This window comes from Grus americana, chromosome 23, assembly GCF_028858705.1.
Source record: "Grus americana isolate bGruAme1 chromosome 23, bGruAme1.mat, whole genome shotgun sequence".
In the NCBI taxonomy this organism is placed as follows: domain Eukaryota; kingdom Metazoa; phylum Chordata; class Aves; order Gruiformes; family Gruidae; genus Grus; species Grus americana.
In genome coordinates, this window is record NC_072874.1 from 975,195 (window position 1) to 991,236 (window position 16,042).

General features: G+C 59.4%; 1 protein-coding gene across 3 annotated transcripts; it reads right to left on the reverse strand.

Moving 5' to 3' along the window:
• Positions 1 to 7,070: 7,070 nt before the first annotated feature.
• On the reverse strand, positions 7,071 to 15,944 carry TMEM39B (transmembrane protein 39B). 3 transcript variants are annotated; one of them, XM_054802696.1, is made up of 9 exons: positions 15,839 to 15,944; positions 13,569 to 13,777; positions 11,481 to 11,700; positions 11,123 to 11,206; positions 10,304 to 10,458; positions 9,338 to 9,674; positions 8,406 to 8,593; positions 7,805 to 7,925; positions 7,071 to 7,448 (listed from the first exon to the last, which is right to left on the reverse strand). In XM_054802696.1, the coding sequence occupies exons 2-9, from the start codon at positions 13,694 to 13,696 to the stop codon at positions 7,212 to 7,214; spliced, it is 1,470 nt and encodes a 489-aa protein (XP_054658671.1). In that variant the 5' UTR covers positions 13,697 to 13,777; positions 15,839 to 15,944; the 3' UTR covers positions 7,071 to 7,211. The 3 variants fall into 3 exon arrangements, with proteins under 3 accessions (XP_054658671.1, XP_054658672.1, XP_054658673.1); XM_054802697.1 differs by lacking the exon at positions 15,839 to 15,944 and adding an exon at positions 15,578 to 15,686; XM_054802698.1 differs by lacking the exon at positions 15,839 to 15,944 and adding an exon at positions 14,693 to 14,711.
• Positions 15,945 to 16,042: the final 98 nt, after the last annotated feature.

A 16,042-nucleotide genomic window follows, 5' to 3' on the forward strand; every position in this document is an offset into this window, starting at 1 on the left:
CGGCCCCACTCTGCCCCGCTCCGGGCGCTGGCCACCCCGATCCCCCCCACCGGGAGTGTCCCTGTCCCCGTCTCCACGCCACGGCGCTCGCCAAGGCTGCTAGCAGTGATAACGAGATTGGTTCCTAATCCACTTATTCCTGGCTGGTGCAGGGGGCTGGCGACAGCCTGCTGCCGGTGCCTGGGGTGCGGGGAGCCCCCCAGCCCCAGCGTCTCCATCCCCGGGGGCGGCCAGAGGTGCCAGGGCTGGGGGGGAAAACCCTGGGGCTCTTGGCCAAGCAGCCGTGGGGCAGGGAGCGATGCCGGGGGGTGAAACGTATGTAGGGGCTGCGGAGGGATGGTGGCATCACCCCTGCTCCGTCCCCACAGGGAGGGTGGAATCTGGAAGGGGAGGTGACACCGCTGGCATCACCTGCCCTGCGGCAGGGTGGCCCTGGGGCGCAGCGGCGATGAGCAAACCTTGCATCAGCCAGGAAGGGAGATAAGGGGCCCTTCCCAGCCCCCACCCTGCGGGGAGCCCGGGGAGGGGGGGATGGACAGGGGCTGCTTTAGGGAGCGGGGTGCAGGGACAGGTCACCCCAGCACGATGACACCCGCTCTGCAGCTCTGCAGGGGGAAGGAAAAGGAAATTTCTCGCTTCCCCGTTTGCTCCAACGTGGCTGTCCGGGAAGCGGAGGCCCCCGCGCTGGTCCCATCCTGCCGCCGCACCCCGCGCCCTCCGCCAGCACCCCGGTGCCTGCTGGTGCACGCCACTCCCCGCCGGCTGACTCGGGGCTGAGTCACGGCTCTGCACGCCCGACCGGTTTGGGGGAGACCCTTGGGCTCAGCGTGGGAACGGCCTGACCTCAGCAGCGGGGTAGCACGGAGCCGGGGCCAGCCCCAACGAGCTCCCTGTGGGACCCTCGTCTCCCAAAAACAAGGAGGGGGGGGGCTTCCCCCTTGGGGGTGTCAATACTCCTGGAAAGCTCTGGCTCATCCCTGCCAGCCAAAGGCGTGCGATCCCTGCCGCCCGCGGCGGATTAAAAACTAGGTCAGTGGTAGATCCCCAAAAGTGATTGCAATCGGGGAATCGCTGCTCCCCGGGTGCGAGCTGGGGGGGACACTTGCTCCGTTCGATACCTTTATCGCTGAGCTGGAGGAAAGCGGCTGGTGAAACACAGACCCCCTGAAATCGCCTGACCGAGCCAGGGTGCTCCTGCAGCAGCGTCGGGGGCAGGTCCCGCATGGGGCAGGGGACCGGAGCCCCGAGGGGGGCACAGGGTCCCGGGACAGCGGTTGTGACACCGCGGCGGGGCCGGGTCCCCTCGTCCGAGGGTCCGGAAAGAGCCACAGGGAGGATGGACGGTGCCGGCATGGTGGGGAAAGCTGGGAACACTCGGTGCGCGGGGTGGACGCGGGCAGGAAACGGGGCGGCAGCGTGGGCCAGGGCAGGAAGGCTGCCGGCGGTCCCGGGGTCGGCGGAAGAGCGGCGGAAAAGGCTCGAGACCGCGGTGAAGGAAGCCCGGCCCAGCGAGGGGCTGCCCATGGGGCACCGAGGCCGTGCCTGGGCGCTGCGAAAGGGGCACCGGCCGTGCCCACGGCGGGCCCGAACCTCCCTGGTGCGGGAAAGGGCCCTTCCTGGGCTGCAAACGCCTCCCCACCGCCCGCGGGGCTGCAGGTCGCGGCGTGCCCCACAGCAGCCGTGTGCTGGGACTCGCAGCCTCGTGCCGCAGCGTGGGAGATCCTGCAGCCGGCTCTGCTCCGCTGCCGGCCAGGGATGCTCAGCCCAGCACGCCTGTGCCGGGGGCAGGATGTCCGGGACACCCCCCCCCCCCCCCCCCCCCCCCCAGGGCTCCTGGCTGGGGTCTGACCAAGGAGCTGGGTCCCCCCGGGGGCGCAGGGGTGGGTTTGGGGGTACGTAGGGTCCCTCAGACCTCTGAAAGAGCTCGGGGTGCTCAGCCTGCGCGGTGCCCAGGATGGGGCCACCGCAGACCCTGCCACCCACCCGGGACGTGGGCGACCTGCCTGGCTCCCCCCAGCCCCCCCTCATCCCCAGCTCTTGGGAAGCGTCCCCGTGCCCTCCAAAGTCTCCGTTCACCACCTTTCGCTCCTCGAGCGTTTCCCGCCCAGCTTGCTGCGGTTATTTAGCTCGGACCCAGAGCGATGCTGCGGGGAGGGGACGTGCCCTTGGCCGTGCCCACGCTGGGGGGGTCTCAGCCCAGCAGCCCCCAGCGTGGTGCGAAGCGTGCCGGAGTGGTGGGAGCTGCCGTCCCTCCGGCTGTCGGTTCGACAGCAGAGCAGAGGATGGAGCTGTTAAATATTTATAGCCGTGGTTGGAGCCGGTTGGGTAAAATGGCAGCGGAAATGGAGGGGGGGGGGGTGACGGGACGGCTGTGCTCCCCTGCGATCCATCTGGCCCCCGCGCTGTTCCGTGCATTGTAGTGCTGCAAGTCACCATCTGCTCCCCGTGGGGACCGCTGCCTGCCCCTGCCCCGGACGAAGCAGCGATACGGCGGGGCCGTGGGTGCCGCAGGCGTTGTCTCTGCTCCGTTGCACAAGTGCAATGAGTTTAGCGGTCTCGGGTGACGAGCAGAGGACCGGGAGAGGCCGGGCGGCTCGGCGTCCCGCCCCACAGCCCCACACTTTCTCACCCCGGCTCCTGGGTCCCCACCATGAACTTGTTCAGCTGAGAAAATGAGGGCGTGTGTGTGTGTGTGTGTGTGTGTGTGTGTAATTGCTAATGAGGATGTGCCTATGCTAATTCAGGGCTGCCAATTACGGTAGGTCTCGCTGGCTCGGAACGGGGCCTCGTGGGCCGTGTCCTGCCCCGGTTTTGGCCAGGCGAGCCCCGGGCAAGGTCAGGCATCGGCGGGGCCAGTGGTGCCCAGCTCGGCTTGGCTCAGCACCTCCTGGATTCGGGTGCCCAGGTCCCACGGAGATCCCACAACTCTGGGTCTGGGGGGGGGAGGAGGAGTGGGGACTGGGGTGCTGGCCAGGGGTCCCCAGCCCCCATCCCGGGGGAGCAGGGGTGCTGGTGGGATGGGCACTGGGATGATGCTCCCACCACCCCTCCATGATCCCCCCTCCCCACCCTCTTGATCTCACACAAAACCTGCCATGGTGTGAGATGGCAGCGGGCGAACAAACCCTTAATTAGCCACTTTAGGGATTTGGCTTTATTAATGGCATAAACGATTATTAAGGAAGAATCAAAGCTACCAGCCTCCAGATAAAGGAGGACACGGCGCAGCTGGGATTACCCACGTGCACTGCGTGCCCAGGCTGGGCACCTTTGGCTTTGTGGGGTGCTCCCGTCCCCCTGCGCCCCCCTGCTCCGGTCCCCACAGCAGCTGCTGGATGCTGGATTCGGCAGTGCGCCAACCAGGGACAGGCTGGTGTTTTCGGGAGGATGAGGAGGAGGTTGGGGGGGGGGTGTGTGTCTGTTGTGCTCCTGGTGGGGTATCACCGCCACAGGCTCACCCAGCAACCCCGTACCCCCCCATGACCAGAGCATCAGGGTCCCAAGGGGCACCAATACCTTCGCTGTGTCGGCGCTGGAAGGCGGCAGCGGCTTCACCTGCTGCATGGGGGGAGAAAACAGACGTTTGCAGGCTCGGCTGTGAAAGCAGTGCCGGCTGTTTCTGCCCCCCCCCCCCCCCCCGCCCCCATGCTGGGGGCAGAAGATCAGTGGGGTGCAGGTTTGTGGGTTGGGGGCTGCCGGCAGCCCCGTGCTGAGCAGTCGCAGCCTGCAGCGCCGGTCCTCCGTCTGCGCCGAGCTGGGGTGGGACCAGCCGGGAAACGGCTGGATGCGGGCCCTGGGGACGGGGACAGGGGGAGCAGACGTGGCCTCCCAGGAATGTCGGGATAGGCTTTGCGGGGAAAACAGCCACTTCCCATCAGCTGTGTCCGCTGGGAAGCGGTGAAGGAATTCCCAGCGGGCAGCAGGAGACTGAAGCTTGTCCGCAGCGCACGTGCCCCAGTTTGGCTCTGCACAAGGGAGAGCTCAGCCGTGCCGCCAGCAGTGCCGAGCCCCGTGGAGGCATTCCTGCCTGGCTTCTTGCTCGGTGCCCCACCAACACGGCCATTATCCTGGGGTCCCGTGCTTGGGGCACCCCGGGACGGATGCCCAGCACACACGGGCTCCCTGTACCCGCTGCCCTCCTGGCTCAGGGACCCCACCACGATGCCAGCTGGCTTCTCCCCAGCAGCTGCCCGGTCCCGCTCGATGCAGGACTGCTGAACTCGTTAGGCACAGGTGTGGGATTAGCCATAATTGCCTGCACTTTGATGTCCGTAACCTCCTCCCCAAGGGATACTCGTTACCTGCAGCAAACCTGCGCCTGGCATCTGGCTGCTAATCCCGGGATTAGCGGGCGCAGGGAGGGCGGCAGATGGAGCCCGGCCAGGCCAGGACCCCTGGGGCGCAGCGCTGCCCATGGGCTGGGCACCATTTGGGTTGCCCCGGACTCCTGGGGTCACCAAGGCAGCTGGGTCCCCAGTGAAGCCACCTCCAAGGAGCGCTGGGCTGGTCCCAGGGGAATTCCCACCCAGGATCTCCCGTGGAATGTGGTCCCCTCTGGGGCCCCTGGGAAAGCCCCTGTGCGCTCCCTGTCAGAGGCTTCAAGGGAAGTGAGAAGTGTCCCCTGATCCCCACGACAGCCTTTCCCAGCTGCAGGAAGAGCCTTTTCTGGGAATCCGGTAACCTCCACATCCGGGCCAGGTCCCTGCAAGGAGGAGGGGGCCGGGGGTGCAGCGGGGCGCAGGCTGGGAGGCTCTGCCCAGAGATGGCCAGTGCCGAGGGTCACTGGACCTGGAGGGGGGGGACCTCCAAGCCATCCCGCTGTGACTGGGAGCCCAAAAATTGCAGCCAGGGTGGCTGCAGCTTGGCCAGCCCGTGTCTGGCCACCCCACAGCGGGAACGGGCTCCATCTCCCCAGGGCTGCCCGCTCTGCCCGGCTTCTTGCCCCAGAATTATCGGCGGTGTGCTCGGGCTGGGCAAAGGGGACGGGGTGAAGCCGTGGGGAAGGAGAGAAGGAAACGGCCGCAAGTCTCCACCCGGAGCCCCCTGCAAAGCCGGCTCCCTCGTCCCTGCGGGCAGCTGCCCTCCTGCCTGCGTGGCTGCACGGGGGCCCGGCCAGGCAGGGGGAGGAAGGGGGGGGGGGTCCTGGGGGAGCTGCACCCAGGGCTGTGTGTTCGGGGGGAGTCTCTGCTCCTCACCTCCCAGCCAGGCCCCCCATCCTGCCGGCCGAGTGCCCCGTGGCTGCGTGCTAACCTCAGGGTCCCCGCTCAATGGGAGGAAGGAAATCCTCATCCTCGGGAAAGGCTGGACACGGTCGTTTCCTCCCGCTGCGGTGGGGAGGGGGCCGGGGCACAGGCACACCCGCCCGCTGCGCCCCGACATCCCCCCATCCCAGTCAGCGGTCCCGTCCAGAGACTGGATCTGGCCTTGGCTGGGGCGATGCGAGAGCCGGGGGACAGGCTGGGGGGGGGCCTCTCCATCCCCCCAGCCCTGCAGGACCTGCTGGGGGTCCTCAGGGGGCTTCTTGCAGCCTTCCCACGCCCTGAGCCAGGAAAGCGCCTCTGCCCCTCGGCCTCCCCGCGCGTGGGTGGGAGGCTCAGCCCCGGCCCCCCGCGCTGCCGACACAGGGCTGCCCCGGTGCCGGTCCCGGGTGCTGAGTGGGGGCACAGTCCCGTGGGGCTCAGCTGCACCCCAGCCTGGCAGGGCTCCCTGCCGGCCCCGGCCCTTGTTTTTCCCGCTTCTCCTTCCTCTTCCTCGCCGTGCCCTTCGCCCCGCCGACACGCAGCGGCTGATAACAAACGGGTGGGCGGCGGCGGCGGCGGCTTTGCTCTCGGTGGCCTTTGGCCCTGTGGTGTCCCCACCGGCTGGCAGCCTGGCTCCCCACGCTGGGAGCTGTCCCCGCCACGTCCCCGCCGTGTCCCCGCCGAGGCCCGGGGTGACGCTCTGCCGCGGGGTCGGACGCTGGGGGCTGGCAGACCCCCGTGCCGTGCCCAGGGCCACCTCGCTGCTCGGGGTCACCTCGCTGCCGCGCCCGGGCATGGCATCCTGTCCCCAGCCGGTGCCCCGGGACGATGCTGCCGCCGGCACGGAGCGCTGCGGGGTCCGGTCCCAGCCCCCCCCGGGCCCGCCCGCCCCGGTCCGGTGTTTGATCTCCGGGCGGGACCGGCTGCGTTCGCAATAATCTCCCCGGGGCGGATGGGGCTCCCGTAGCCCGGGACCGGCGGCGCTGCCGGGACGTACCCGGGCTGGGCCGGCACCGGGACCGGCACCGGGAGCGCGAGCGGGAGCGGCCGCGCGCGCCCCGGGCGCCCCCTGGCGGCGGCGGAGCCGGAGCGGAACAAAGGCCGGATCCCGCGGCGGGGGCGGGGGGGCACCACGGTCCCACCACGGGCGGGGGGCCCAGCCTGGACCCGGCCACGGCGGCGGGCACAGCCGGTGCCCGGAGGGCGGCAGCTCCGGGACGGCCCCGCTGCCCCCCAGCCCCGAGTCACCCGGGTGCAGATCTGCGCCCCTTCCTCCTCCTCCTCCTCCTCCTCGGCCGGGTGATGTCACCTCGCTCATCCTCCCGGGCCCCAGCCCTGGGGACCCGACGGGCAGGGCGGGCAGCAGAGGCGGCAAGGGGGGAACCTCAACCCGCTCAGGGAAAGGCAAAGCGGGAGCAGCCCGAGCTCCCCCCGAGCTCCCCGGTCTGCGGCGGGTCCCCTCACGCCCCTGCGGACCTCAAACCGTCCCCCGCGCGGGCTGCGAGCGAGGGGTTGCAGAGGTTCTGGTGCAGCGATTTAAAAATCATCGTAGCAAACCAATGCAGCCTTCCCCTCCGGCCGCGGAGCATCAGGGGGTGCTGCAGAGGCTCCTGCGGGGTCCCCGGAAAGGATCAGGGCTCACCCCAAGTGAAGTTGTGGGGTTTAATTCTCGTCTTCCCACTCAGTGCCAGCTGGAGCTCCGATTCCAGCAGAAGCAGCAGTGTTAGCACCTCTCCAAACTAAGCACCGGTTAATAAATCACTCCTCTCAAATACAAACAGGAGGTGGCCTTCGGGGGGGATTTCACCAAACAACAAACGCACACACAACTGTTGGGAGTAAAAAAATATGTTTTTTCCTTTTAATTACATCAGTTATCAAAGAAAAAAAGCAGTGGTAACAAAAATACAAAGCTCTGAGGGTTTCTTGTTTTGTTTGTTTTGTAATAAGCTGAGCATCAGTGCAATTGTTTTAATTTAACTTCTGCTCTGAGTCTCTGCTGGCAGAATATGAGTAGGCTTTGCCCAGCACCAGACGGTCACGCAGCAGCTTGAAGAAGGCGTAGTAATTGCTGAAGAGGATCAGCGCCAGCGAGATAGTCTGGTGCCACTTCTCTGAAGAAATCAGCGAGTAAAGCTGGTAGAAGATGACGGCTCCTTCCAGCAGAATCAGGATGTTGAGGATTCTCAGTGGTTTGCTGAAAAAGAACTGTAGGAGAGACTACAATAAGGCACCGAGCAAGGTCAGACCCTTCGGGATGCGTTTCTGACAGGACGCGTGAGGCGGAGGCCCGTGAGGATGTGTCTGGGATTCGCCTCTGGAGACAGAACGTTCACCCGTGAGCTCAGGACAGAGCCCCGGTGTGCACAGGCCAGTCACCCTTCTGGCAGCACCCATGGGAGATGCGGGACTAAGGTGAAACGCTGTACCGAACCCCGCACGCCCCACGGGCAGCTCTCCTGCTCTGAGAGCCAGCTCAGGCAGTCTGAGGTGTTCAGGACAAGAGGACGGTGGTTTTGTCGAGGCGTTACACCTCCGTCCCTGGAAAGGAGACGTGATCTTACGTGAAAGCGGAAGTGTGAGACGTCCGAGGGCACCGCCACATTGTAATGACCCACAGCCTTGTACACGTTCTTGCTGTGTTTCACCAACACTCCCTGCGGCCACATGCACTCCTCTGTCCACCTGCAGGAAACAAGCAGAGAGCTCCAATTTCTACCTCCACAGCTGGAGGCAGGGGGTCCAGGGGGGTCTGCTGCCTTCCCACCATCACCTGGGATAACGTATGAGCCGCTTCTGCAGCGTTGGCCGCAGCAGCAAGCTGCCGTCATTTGTGAGGGCAGAGTTTGGCCCACCGAGGCATATAACTACGGCAGTGACAAACGGCGGTTACCTGGGGCCAGAAGCAGCAGGCATCTTGCCAAAAATCGGATCTGCTTGCTGTGCTTGGAAGTGGACAGTACAGACAGTGTCTGTGAGCTGTCGGACGTGTCAGCCCACAACTCTGCTTTCATTTTTCTTTCCCTTGTTTTTTTCTTTTTGAGCAACAAGAGGAGGAGGAGAGGTGGCTGGAAAGCTGAGCTCCCCATCCAGCCTCTGTTCACGCTGGCAGGCATGCCAGCTAAGAGAAACCGCCAGCCCTAGCCCCAGGAGAGAGTTCCTTACTGATGCTGTAGCACATTGGAGCAGAGGGCTGGATCGACCTTCTGCCAGCAGCCCAGGTGCGCTGCGGCTTTATGGAGCAGGTCACAGTAGCGCGCAGGTAAGAGGTACTGCATCAGGATCACAGACGTGCTGATGGAAACCAGAAGGAAGAGCTCACACGACCAGCGTTTGTCATAGTACTGAGTGTTCTGTGAGGGGGACAAGAAGAATGTGTGACAACGTGTTTGGACAGCCTCACCTAACGAAGCCATCAAAACACAAAGCACTCAGGCAGGTAAAACGAGGGCTTTTCACGTAGCTATTAATCCTGCTTGAAAAAGAAGCGCCCACATAGGAGGGCTGCTGTACAACTCCTGAACACACCACAGCCAAACATTTGTGCTATCATCACCCATCACCAAAAATAGGGAGAGAGTTCCTGATGCTCCCTAGCTCAGTCGCCAATGGGTGGGAGCACCAGCCCCTCAGGGGAAGGGATTTGGGCTCATCCCTGAGGTCGGACAGGTTCACTATGAGACATTTGTATTAGGAACTTCAATAAAACAGCCAGGAATCCTGATAAGGTCCATCCTCCCTCATACTGCCTCCCTATTTAAAGTCAATCCCCTTGCCCTGGAGCTCTGTCCTCACAGGTCAGTGTGCCAAGCACTGGTCAGCCTGGAGTCCTTCTAGCTTCACGGGAGGCAGGAGGAAGACACCACCCCCTGACAGATGGACACGCACTTTCAGGACAGTCAGAATACACTTTATCAGGACAATATTGTCCTCTGTTACCTGGAGTTTAAGCAAAGTTAAATCTAGATGGTTTTGCTCCCACGTTCCAGCTAAGCGAGAACCAGACCCCCTCCATAACCCAGCATCCACCTCCCCACAATCCTCCCCAGCCAGTCCCACGCCTGCAGGAGCGGTGGTGGCCCATGGCGCTTGCTCACCTTCACAAACCAGACCGGCACAAAGGCCACGTAGTAGGCACTGAGCATGGAGCTCACCAGCACCTCTTTCATCCGCCAGTTAAAGTCCATTTTCAGGTATTCCACCTCACTGCGGATGAGATCTGGGGAGAGGCAGCAGGCGTGCGTGGGCATGGCCTCCATGCCGTACATCTGTCGAGTGTGCTGCTTCCAGGTTTCCTTTAGGACGGTCAGGTAGTCTCTGCCCCTGGAGTTCACCTCGCTGGTCTCTCTGGGACCAATGTTGGCCACCTGGGAGAAGAGGCCTGTCTTCCGAAAGTCACAGTTCAGCTGAAGGAAGGGAATGTACATGCCAAACCTGGAGCAGCAAAGCGCAGAAAGGTGGTTACTTCCCTACGAGCTCCCTGTGCAATGCCTTTGCTGGCAGCAGATCAGCATCACCATCACATCCCCCTCCTAAATGGCACCTAGTACCTATAGAAACTCTAGAAAAGAGCTTCACCAGTGTGATCTCAAACATGAGCACCAAGTCTCAGATCTTTATCAGATGCGTCCTCTCTACCAGAGAGAAGGGACCTATTTCCAGTACTTGACTGGAAATAGAACTGGCTTCCTTTTGTTGGTTAACAAGAAGCAGGGAAGCTGTTTGATTCATTCCACCTGGCAGAGGCACCTAAGGACTAAGGTAAACCAAAGACATGGCTTCTCTGAATACCACGAGAAAAGCATACAATCCTTTTCAGAGGACACGAGCAATCAAAGAACTATAATTAATGCTTATATCAAAGCTGAAATATGGGTAAATGTTAAAGATATGCCTTGCTACCAAGAAGAAATGTGACACAGCAAGAGGGAAAAGGGTAGTTTAAGTTCTGTTACCAGGTAATCGAGTGCTTATTTACTTTCAGGCTTCATTTCAACTGAGCAACACCCACTGCACTGAAGCAACATTAGAAATCACACACAAGTGACAGAAGAGGTACTTACGGGTAACACAGGAACAGGAGATTAAGGAAAGAGTAGGTTCTGAAAAGGTGAATTATCGATCGACACAAACTCCAGCCTGTGCCAGTGAGAACAGCAAACCGAGTGATCACCAGGAAAATAGAACGTGGCAGGGAGACTTTGCCACTCTGTGAAGCCTGCGGGGAGAGAAGAGAGAGCTGGGCAGAGGGGAGACTCATTCACTCTTCCTACAGGAAGCGAACGGTAAATGAGCAGCACTCGATCTGTAAAATCAACTTCATATGCACCAAGGAAGAGCTAGTGAAAGGCTCTGACTGCCACCAGGAAGGGGAGGCCTTCTGCAGGCTGGGATCTGGGCTCTCCAAAACCCAGGGCCTCATTCCTCAAGCTGAAATGAGGAGCGCTCTCAGAGTTTCTTGTTAAGGTCTGGTAGTTATCGGTGTGACCAGCCCACTCTCCCGGACCTGTGCACCACAGGCGGCTTCTGCAGCCAGCAGAAACCCAACTACACTGGTTCCTCCCTGCAGAAAGCCAGAGTAATTAAGAGAACAGGAAAAGAGCCAAATACTGTTCTTCACATGGAAGAAAGCAGAATTACTACAGTCTAGTTGAGACAGTAATTCAGCAACAATCACAGGACAGAGTCACGAGCAATGGGTTAAGGCGCTCGTTTCTGTTCTCTGTTCTTCCCATTAGAAACCATGCCTAGGTTTCTGACTTGGATGTAGCACAAAGTTCTTTAGAAAAAGACAGGAGAGTGTGGAACTGCAAAAGGGACACAGAGCTTAACATTTCGCCTGAGAGGAAAGAACAGTTCTGAGATCTGCTTGGGGACTTTACCTCCTTCACAATAGCACCGATCAGCCGGCGTGCCAGAACGATTGTTGTCACTGTCAGCACGTTGAAGTCAATAAGATGAAAGTTCTGCGGTGACAAAAACAAAATGATTCCACTTTCCGTCAGGCAGCAGAAACCCACATTCAACAGAGAAGCTCTCTTCTCCTCGGACTCTCTCTTCCAAGATCAGGAAGAGAACGCCAAGCAGGCAGCCAGTGCCCAAAATTTGCCAAATAAAGAGTCAGATGAGCAACGCTCCAGGGCTGTAGAGTCACATGTAGTTTGCATCAAACATATACAGAAAACTTTATGTCTACTGACCCGCGAGACAGTCTGTGAATATCAGCGGACAGCGGCTTACCAATGACGTGTGTGAAGGTGGATGGGAGGGTGGGTACCACCACACAGTTTTGTAGATGTTGATGTAGTGGACAAACAGAGCAACGAGATGACAGAAGAAGAGCTGAAGTTCAAACAGCACACTCCTCTCCACAGGAAGCTCTGGGATCTTACAGTGCCGGAGAGGGACGACTGTCTGAGTTGCCAAAGGTGGGCTGGAAAGGCCTGTACCTGAACCGCTCCTACCAAGGTAAAACAAAAGGCAGCAGTCACTTCCCTGAGATAAACACAGCGCTGTCCTCCAGCCTATAAACTCAGATGTTAGAAGTCGACGAGTCTATTTAATATAGACTGAGAAACCTACGCTGACTATCATGATCAATGGTTGCCACAGACCAGAAGTGGCAGCACCCCGAGGATGTCTAGAACAACTGTTTCAGGCAGATGTGAGCGGGAATTTGCCCAGCAAAAGCAATATTTGGAACCAGGCCAGCCTACAGCACGAGAACGTTTGGTATTAAATCCCTTGCGTTGAGTCAAGTTCAAAAGCCGTGGCTATGTTTTGCTATTCAAGGGGCAACCAGTGGCTCTCTTAATTAATTGGAAGCTTTTAGGCCTCAAGTTGCTATTTACATTTCTAAGAGTGCTTGAACATGAAATACAGAGCAATTAAACACCAGCCCTTTCTCATTCTTCAACTCCTATTCGACTATGGAGGAAAAACAAGTTTAGTCAGAGGTGCATACTCCTGTGTGAGCACGCACACAATCCCAGACAGCAACCCTTTTAATCAAAGGGAAGGGAATTAATATATATGAGATACACCTCTCCTGATTTGCAATCTCTAAATAACAACAGTCAAAGGAATCTGGGTGTGGGTCTCAAAGGAACTACAGAGCACAAACTCCTATTGAAAATCCCAAAATGAAACCACAGAAGTCTCAGAGTGTGACTGCAGAAAGACTTCTAGCCCGGGGGTAGACACAGGTGGATCAGTCCATGCTTTTTAAAACAGAAGGCCGACAGTCTAAAATAAGGCCACGCAGGAGGGGAAAACTTTAGGACCCTGAGCTGTCTCCCTGAAACCCCCCAGATTCCCAAGCTGACAAGACTGATTCAGCTCCTCAGGATTGATAAATCTGCCAGTAAACTCTGTTCCTGTACATAGAACAAGAGTTCCTGTTCTGATCCTCCAGAAAAGGGCTTTAAATATAAACACAAAGCCTTTTCTGCTTTGAACAGACACACAAGACCTAAGGGTGCTCTTGCAACAGCAGCAACGAAGCTCTCATACACATAAAGAGCATAAAGCTCCCTGGGACTCCTCAGCCACGTAGGTGATGGGTATGGGAGCGTACGGCTGCAGAGGTAAGCTGGGGCGTGGATTCGTACTGCATTACCTGCTTGCAACAAGGACCTTTCTGCATGCTCTCACAGCAAAGTCTGTAAGAAGTGGATTGCTCCATCTTCTGTGGCCTTGCAATAACTTGTCTGAATAACTGTATCCCTACAAATTTCTTGGCCTAGGGCCGTAAGCAGGGATTATGTTAAGACAGATCTAACATTTTCTTTGCAGAGAGTTCGTAAGGCACCTCCTGCTTACGTATTGCTGTCGGTGCTTCTCCTTCCTCCTGTCTACCTCGGTCGCAGAAATGCAACCAACCAGCTAGGCTAGAACCTGAAAAACCCCCGCTGCCTACACATCACCTGACCTAGCTAAACTCTACCCCAGAAATGCCTCACCTGACATAAACTTCAGGGCACAGGAGATGCAACAACCAGAACTCCAGAGTCAGGCTTTGCATAAAAATATGTCTCTATTCCTACTTTCCATTCAACGGCCACTAAAAGCTTTTGAACAATCCTGGAAGTCTGTCACAGTCTGATAAAGCACGTAACAGTCTCGGGTAAATTAGAACCCATCTATCCCAATTACAACACACAGCCTGGATGCTGCTACATACAGAAAAAGGGTTTCAGATAGATACCGGGAGTTAAGAAATCGCTGAGCCACAAACTAGCAGTGTGTGAGATGGGGAGATACAGGTGGCCCCACGCCTGCCTCAGAGAGGAGCTGCTGGCCTTGCTAGACGTGAAGACACGGACGTACCTGGTGCGTGAGCGCACACCCGTGACAGAGGAACTCGTGGAATGGCTGGAGCCGCCAGCGGCCCCCGGTTCACAGAGGGGATTTCGGCAGTAGGAGGTACGGTTAGGGCCCCGCCTTCCCCCTGCCATAACAACAGAGGGTGCGGAGGGCTGTTCTTCCAGGTGCCTTCTCTGCTGTTCACTGCGTGATTATGTTTTCAGTCCTTAAAACTGAAAGGAAAAGATTTATTATTAAGGCTCATCTGCTTACCACACCCTGGTGACCAGCAGTAACTGATTGCTCACACTGCTAGCTGGCAGCACAAAGCAGGATAACGCAACTTTGCTCAACCCTTTTCTACATCTCCTGTATTTGCCACAGGCTAGAGATGCGGCCCCAGATTGCTCCTGACGCTCCTAGGACATGCAGCAGCTTGTTAAGGTGCTGTGAATTCATTGAGAGTCTAAAGCCTAATGTATGCAGGCTTCCACTGGAGCAGGAAGAAGCTTTTCATGCCTCTCTCCCAACCCAAGGCAGTTTACAAGGAATTTAATCTGCATTGCTGTGGTGTTATCCCTGTTTTACAAGCAGAGCAATACACTTAGAGAGATGCTAAACAATTCGCCCAAAGGATTTAGTAAATTGGGGTACCCTTTTGCCCAATTTTGCGCTGGAATCAAATATTCACAGCTCTTTTAATGGGATGCTGCAAAAGCACAGAAACTGGCTTTATCCTTTTTTTGCTCCTTTAAGATGGGAAAAAAAATAGCCAGCGTTTTTAGGGCATTTGTTGTTGTATGTTTGTGTGGCACAGAGCTCAACAGGATGTTAACCCAAAGTTAGCTTTTCTAGTGCTTGCTTGCCACAGTGTAAACAATAACAATAATACTACCAAGGTTTTAAAAACCTTCTCTGGTTCCTGTTTAACCTTAGGCGAATCTATACAACTTAGAGAAAGGACAGGGTGATAACACACCATTTACTAGAAGCGAAATCTGAGCTGTGAAGAAACTCGGATCAGATCATATCAATTGTTTTTTCTGATTGCTAATTTCCAGTTTGCATCACTTAGCAATTAGCGTCTGGAGTAAAAAAAAAATTGCTGAAGGCTTAGAGATTGCTCTTACACAAGTTGCAAAACTTACGCCGAGCTCCAGAGTCCTGCTGTACTAGTCCCAGACAACGAGGGACAGGGCGCAGGGGGGCTGCGCTGGGGTCTAGACCCAAGAAAAGCAAAGACACCCTGAGACTGGTGCCATCCCACAGCCTGGGGGGCACAGAGGTGGCTGCAGCGCTGGGGGAACTGAGGGGGTTACAGAGCCCAGGGAGGAAACCCCAGTACGTGCCACGGCACACAGAACCCTCGTGACCTGGGGACGCAGAGTAACTGCTGGTGAGCAGGGGCTGTGCGCAGGGGCCCCCCAGGACACAACATGGGGACTGCGGGGGACACACACCCACCAGATGGACAGGACCTTGGGGGAAGGTGAAGACAGTGGGTTTGAGGCCCAAGACACCACAATAAGAAAGTCTGAGAGCAAAAAGTGGTAGGATGAAAGTGTTGGGCCTGGGAAGAGAGCTGGGGAGCCGGGGGGGCACCGTGGGAGCAACACGAATGCAGCTCAGGGGCTGCAGGAGCTCTGGGAGCTCAGATGGGGGCTCTAAAGGAGCAGCGGGGGCTGTGAGGGCACAGGCCAGGGGCTATGGGGTCTACAGAGGTGCAGGCAGGAGCCACAAGCACTCCAGGGGTGCAGGCAGAGGCTACAGGGGGGAAATGGGAAACGTGGGGGCACAAGGGGGAACTACAGGGGAGCAGTGGGGGCTGTGAGGGCACAGGCGGGGCTGTAAGAGGGTAACGGGGGCTCTAAGGGCCCTTGGGGTGCAGGCCAGGGCTGTAGCGGAGCAGGGGGAGCCACGGGGGAGCCACAGGAGAGCACCGGGGGCTCTGGAGACTCCACCGGGTACAAGAGACCTGCAAGGCAGCAGCAGAGGCTCTGGGGAGGCTCCAGGGCAGCTAAGGGAGCACGCACCGAGGCTGCAGGCAGGAGCGGGGCTCCAGGGCAGCTCCGGGGGCTCCGGGCCAGGCCGCGGCCCGGGAGCCGCCCCCCTCACAGCGGCGACGGCGGCGGGGCGGGGCGGGGCCAGCTGCGAGCTCTCCAGCGCCCCGCCCGCTGCTCGGCCCTCCCCGCTCCCGCCCGCCCGCGTCGTGTCCCCCCCCCCCTCCCCTCCCCTCCCCTCCCCTCCCCCGGGTCACGGTGCCCGGGTCCGTCCCGCCGCTCCGCTCCCCTCACCCATCTCCGGCCGCCGCTCAGCCTGCGCCGGGCACAATATGGCGGGCGGGGCCGGCGGCGCGATGGCGGCCGCCAGCGGACAATCCTCCTGCGGGGCGCGGGCGCGCGGACCGCCCCCTCCCGGCCACGCCCCCTTCACCGGCCACGCCCCCTCCCCGAGGACCCGCCCCCGAAGCACTTCGGGCGCCGGGACACATCGCTGGG

Bases quoted from the DNA above. Each gene is read 5' to 3' on its own strand.
- TMEM39B (XM_054802696.1), bottom strand. From the start codon at position 13,696: ATGGCAGGGGGAAGGCGGGGCCCTAACCGTACCTCCTACTGCCGAAAT. The intron at 11,701-13,568 runs GTACGTCCGTGT...TTACCTTGGTAG, and splicing joins GGTGTGCGCTCACGCACCAG to GAGCGGTTCAGGTACAGGCC. The intron at 9,675-10,303 runs GTAAGTACCTCT...TTGCTGCTCCAG, and splicing joins CTCCTGTTCCTGTGTTACCC to GTTTGGCATGTACATTCCCT.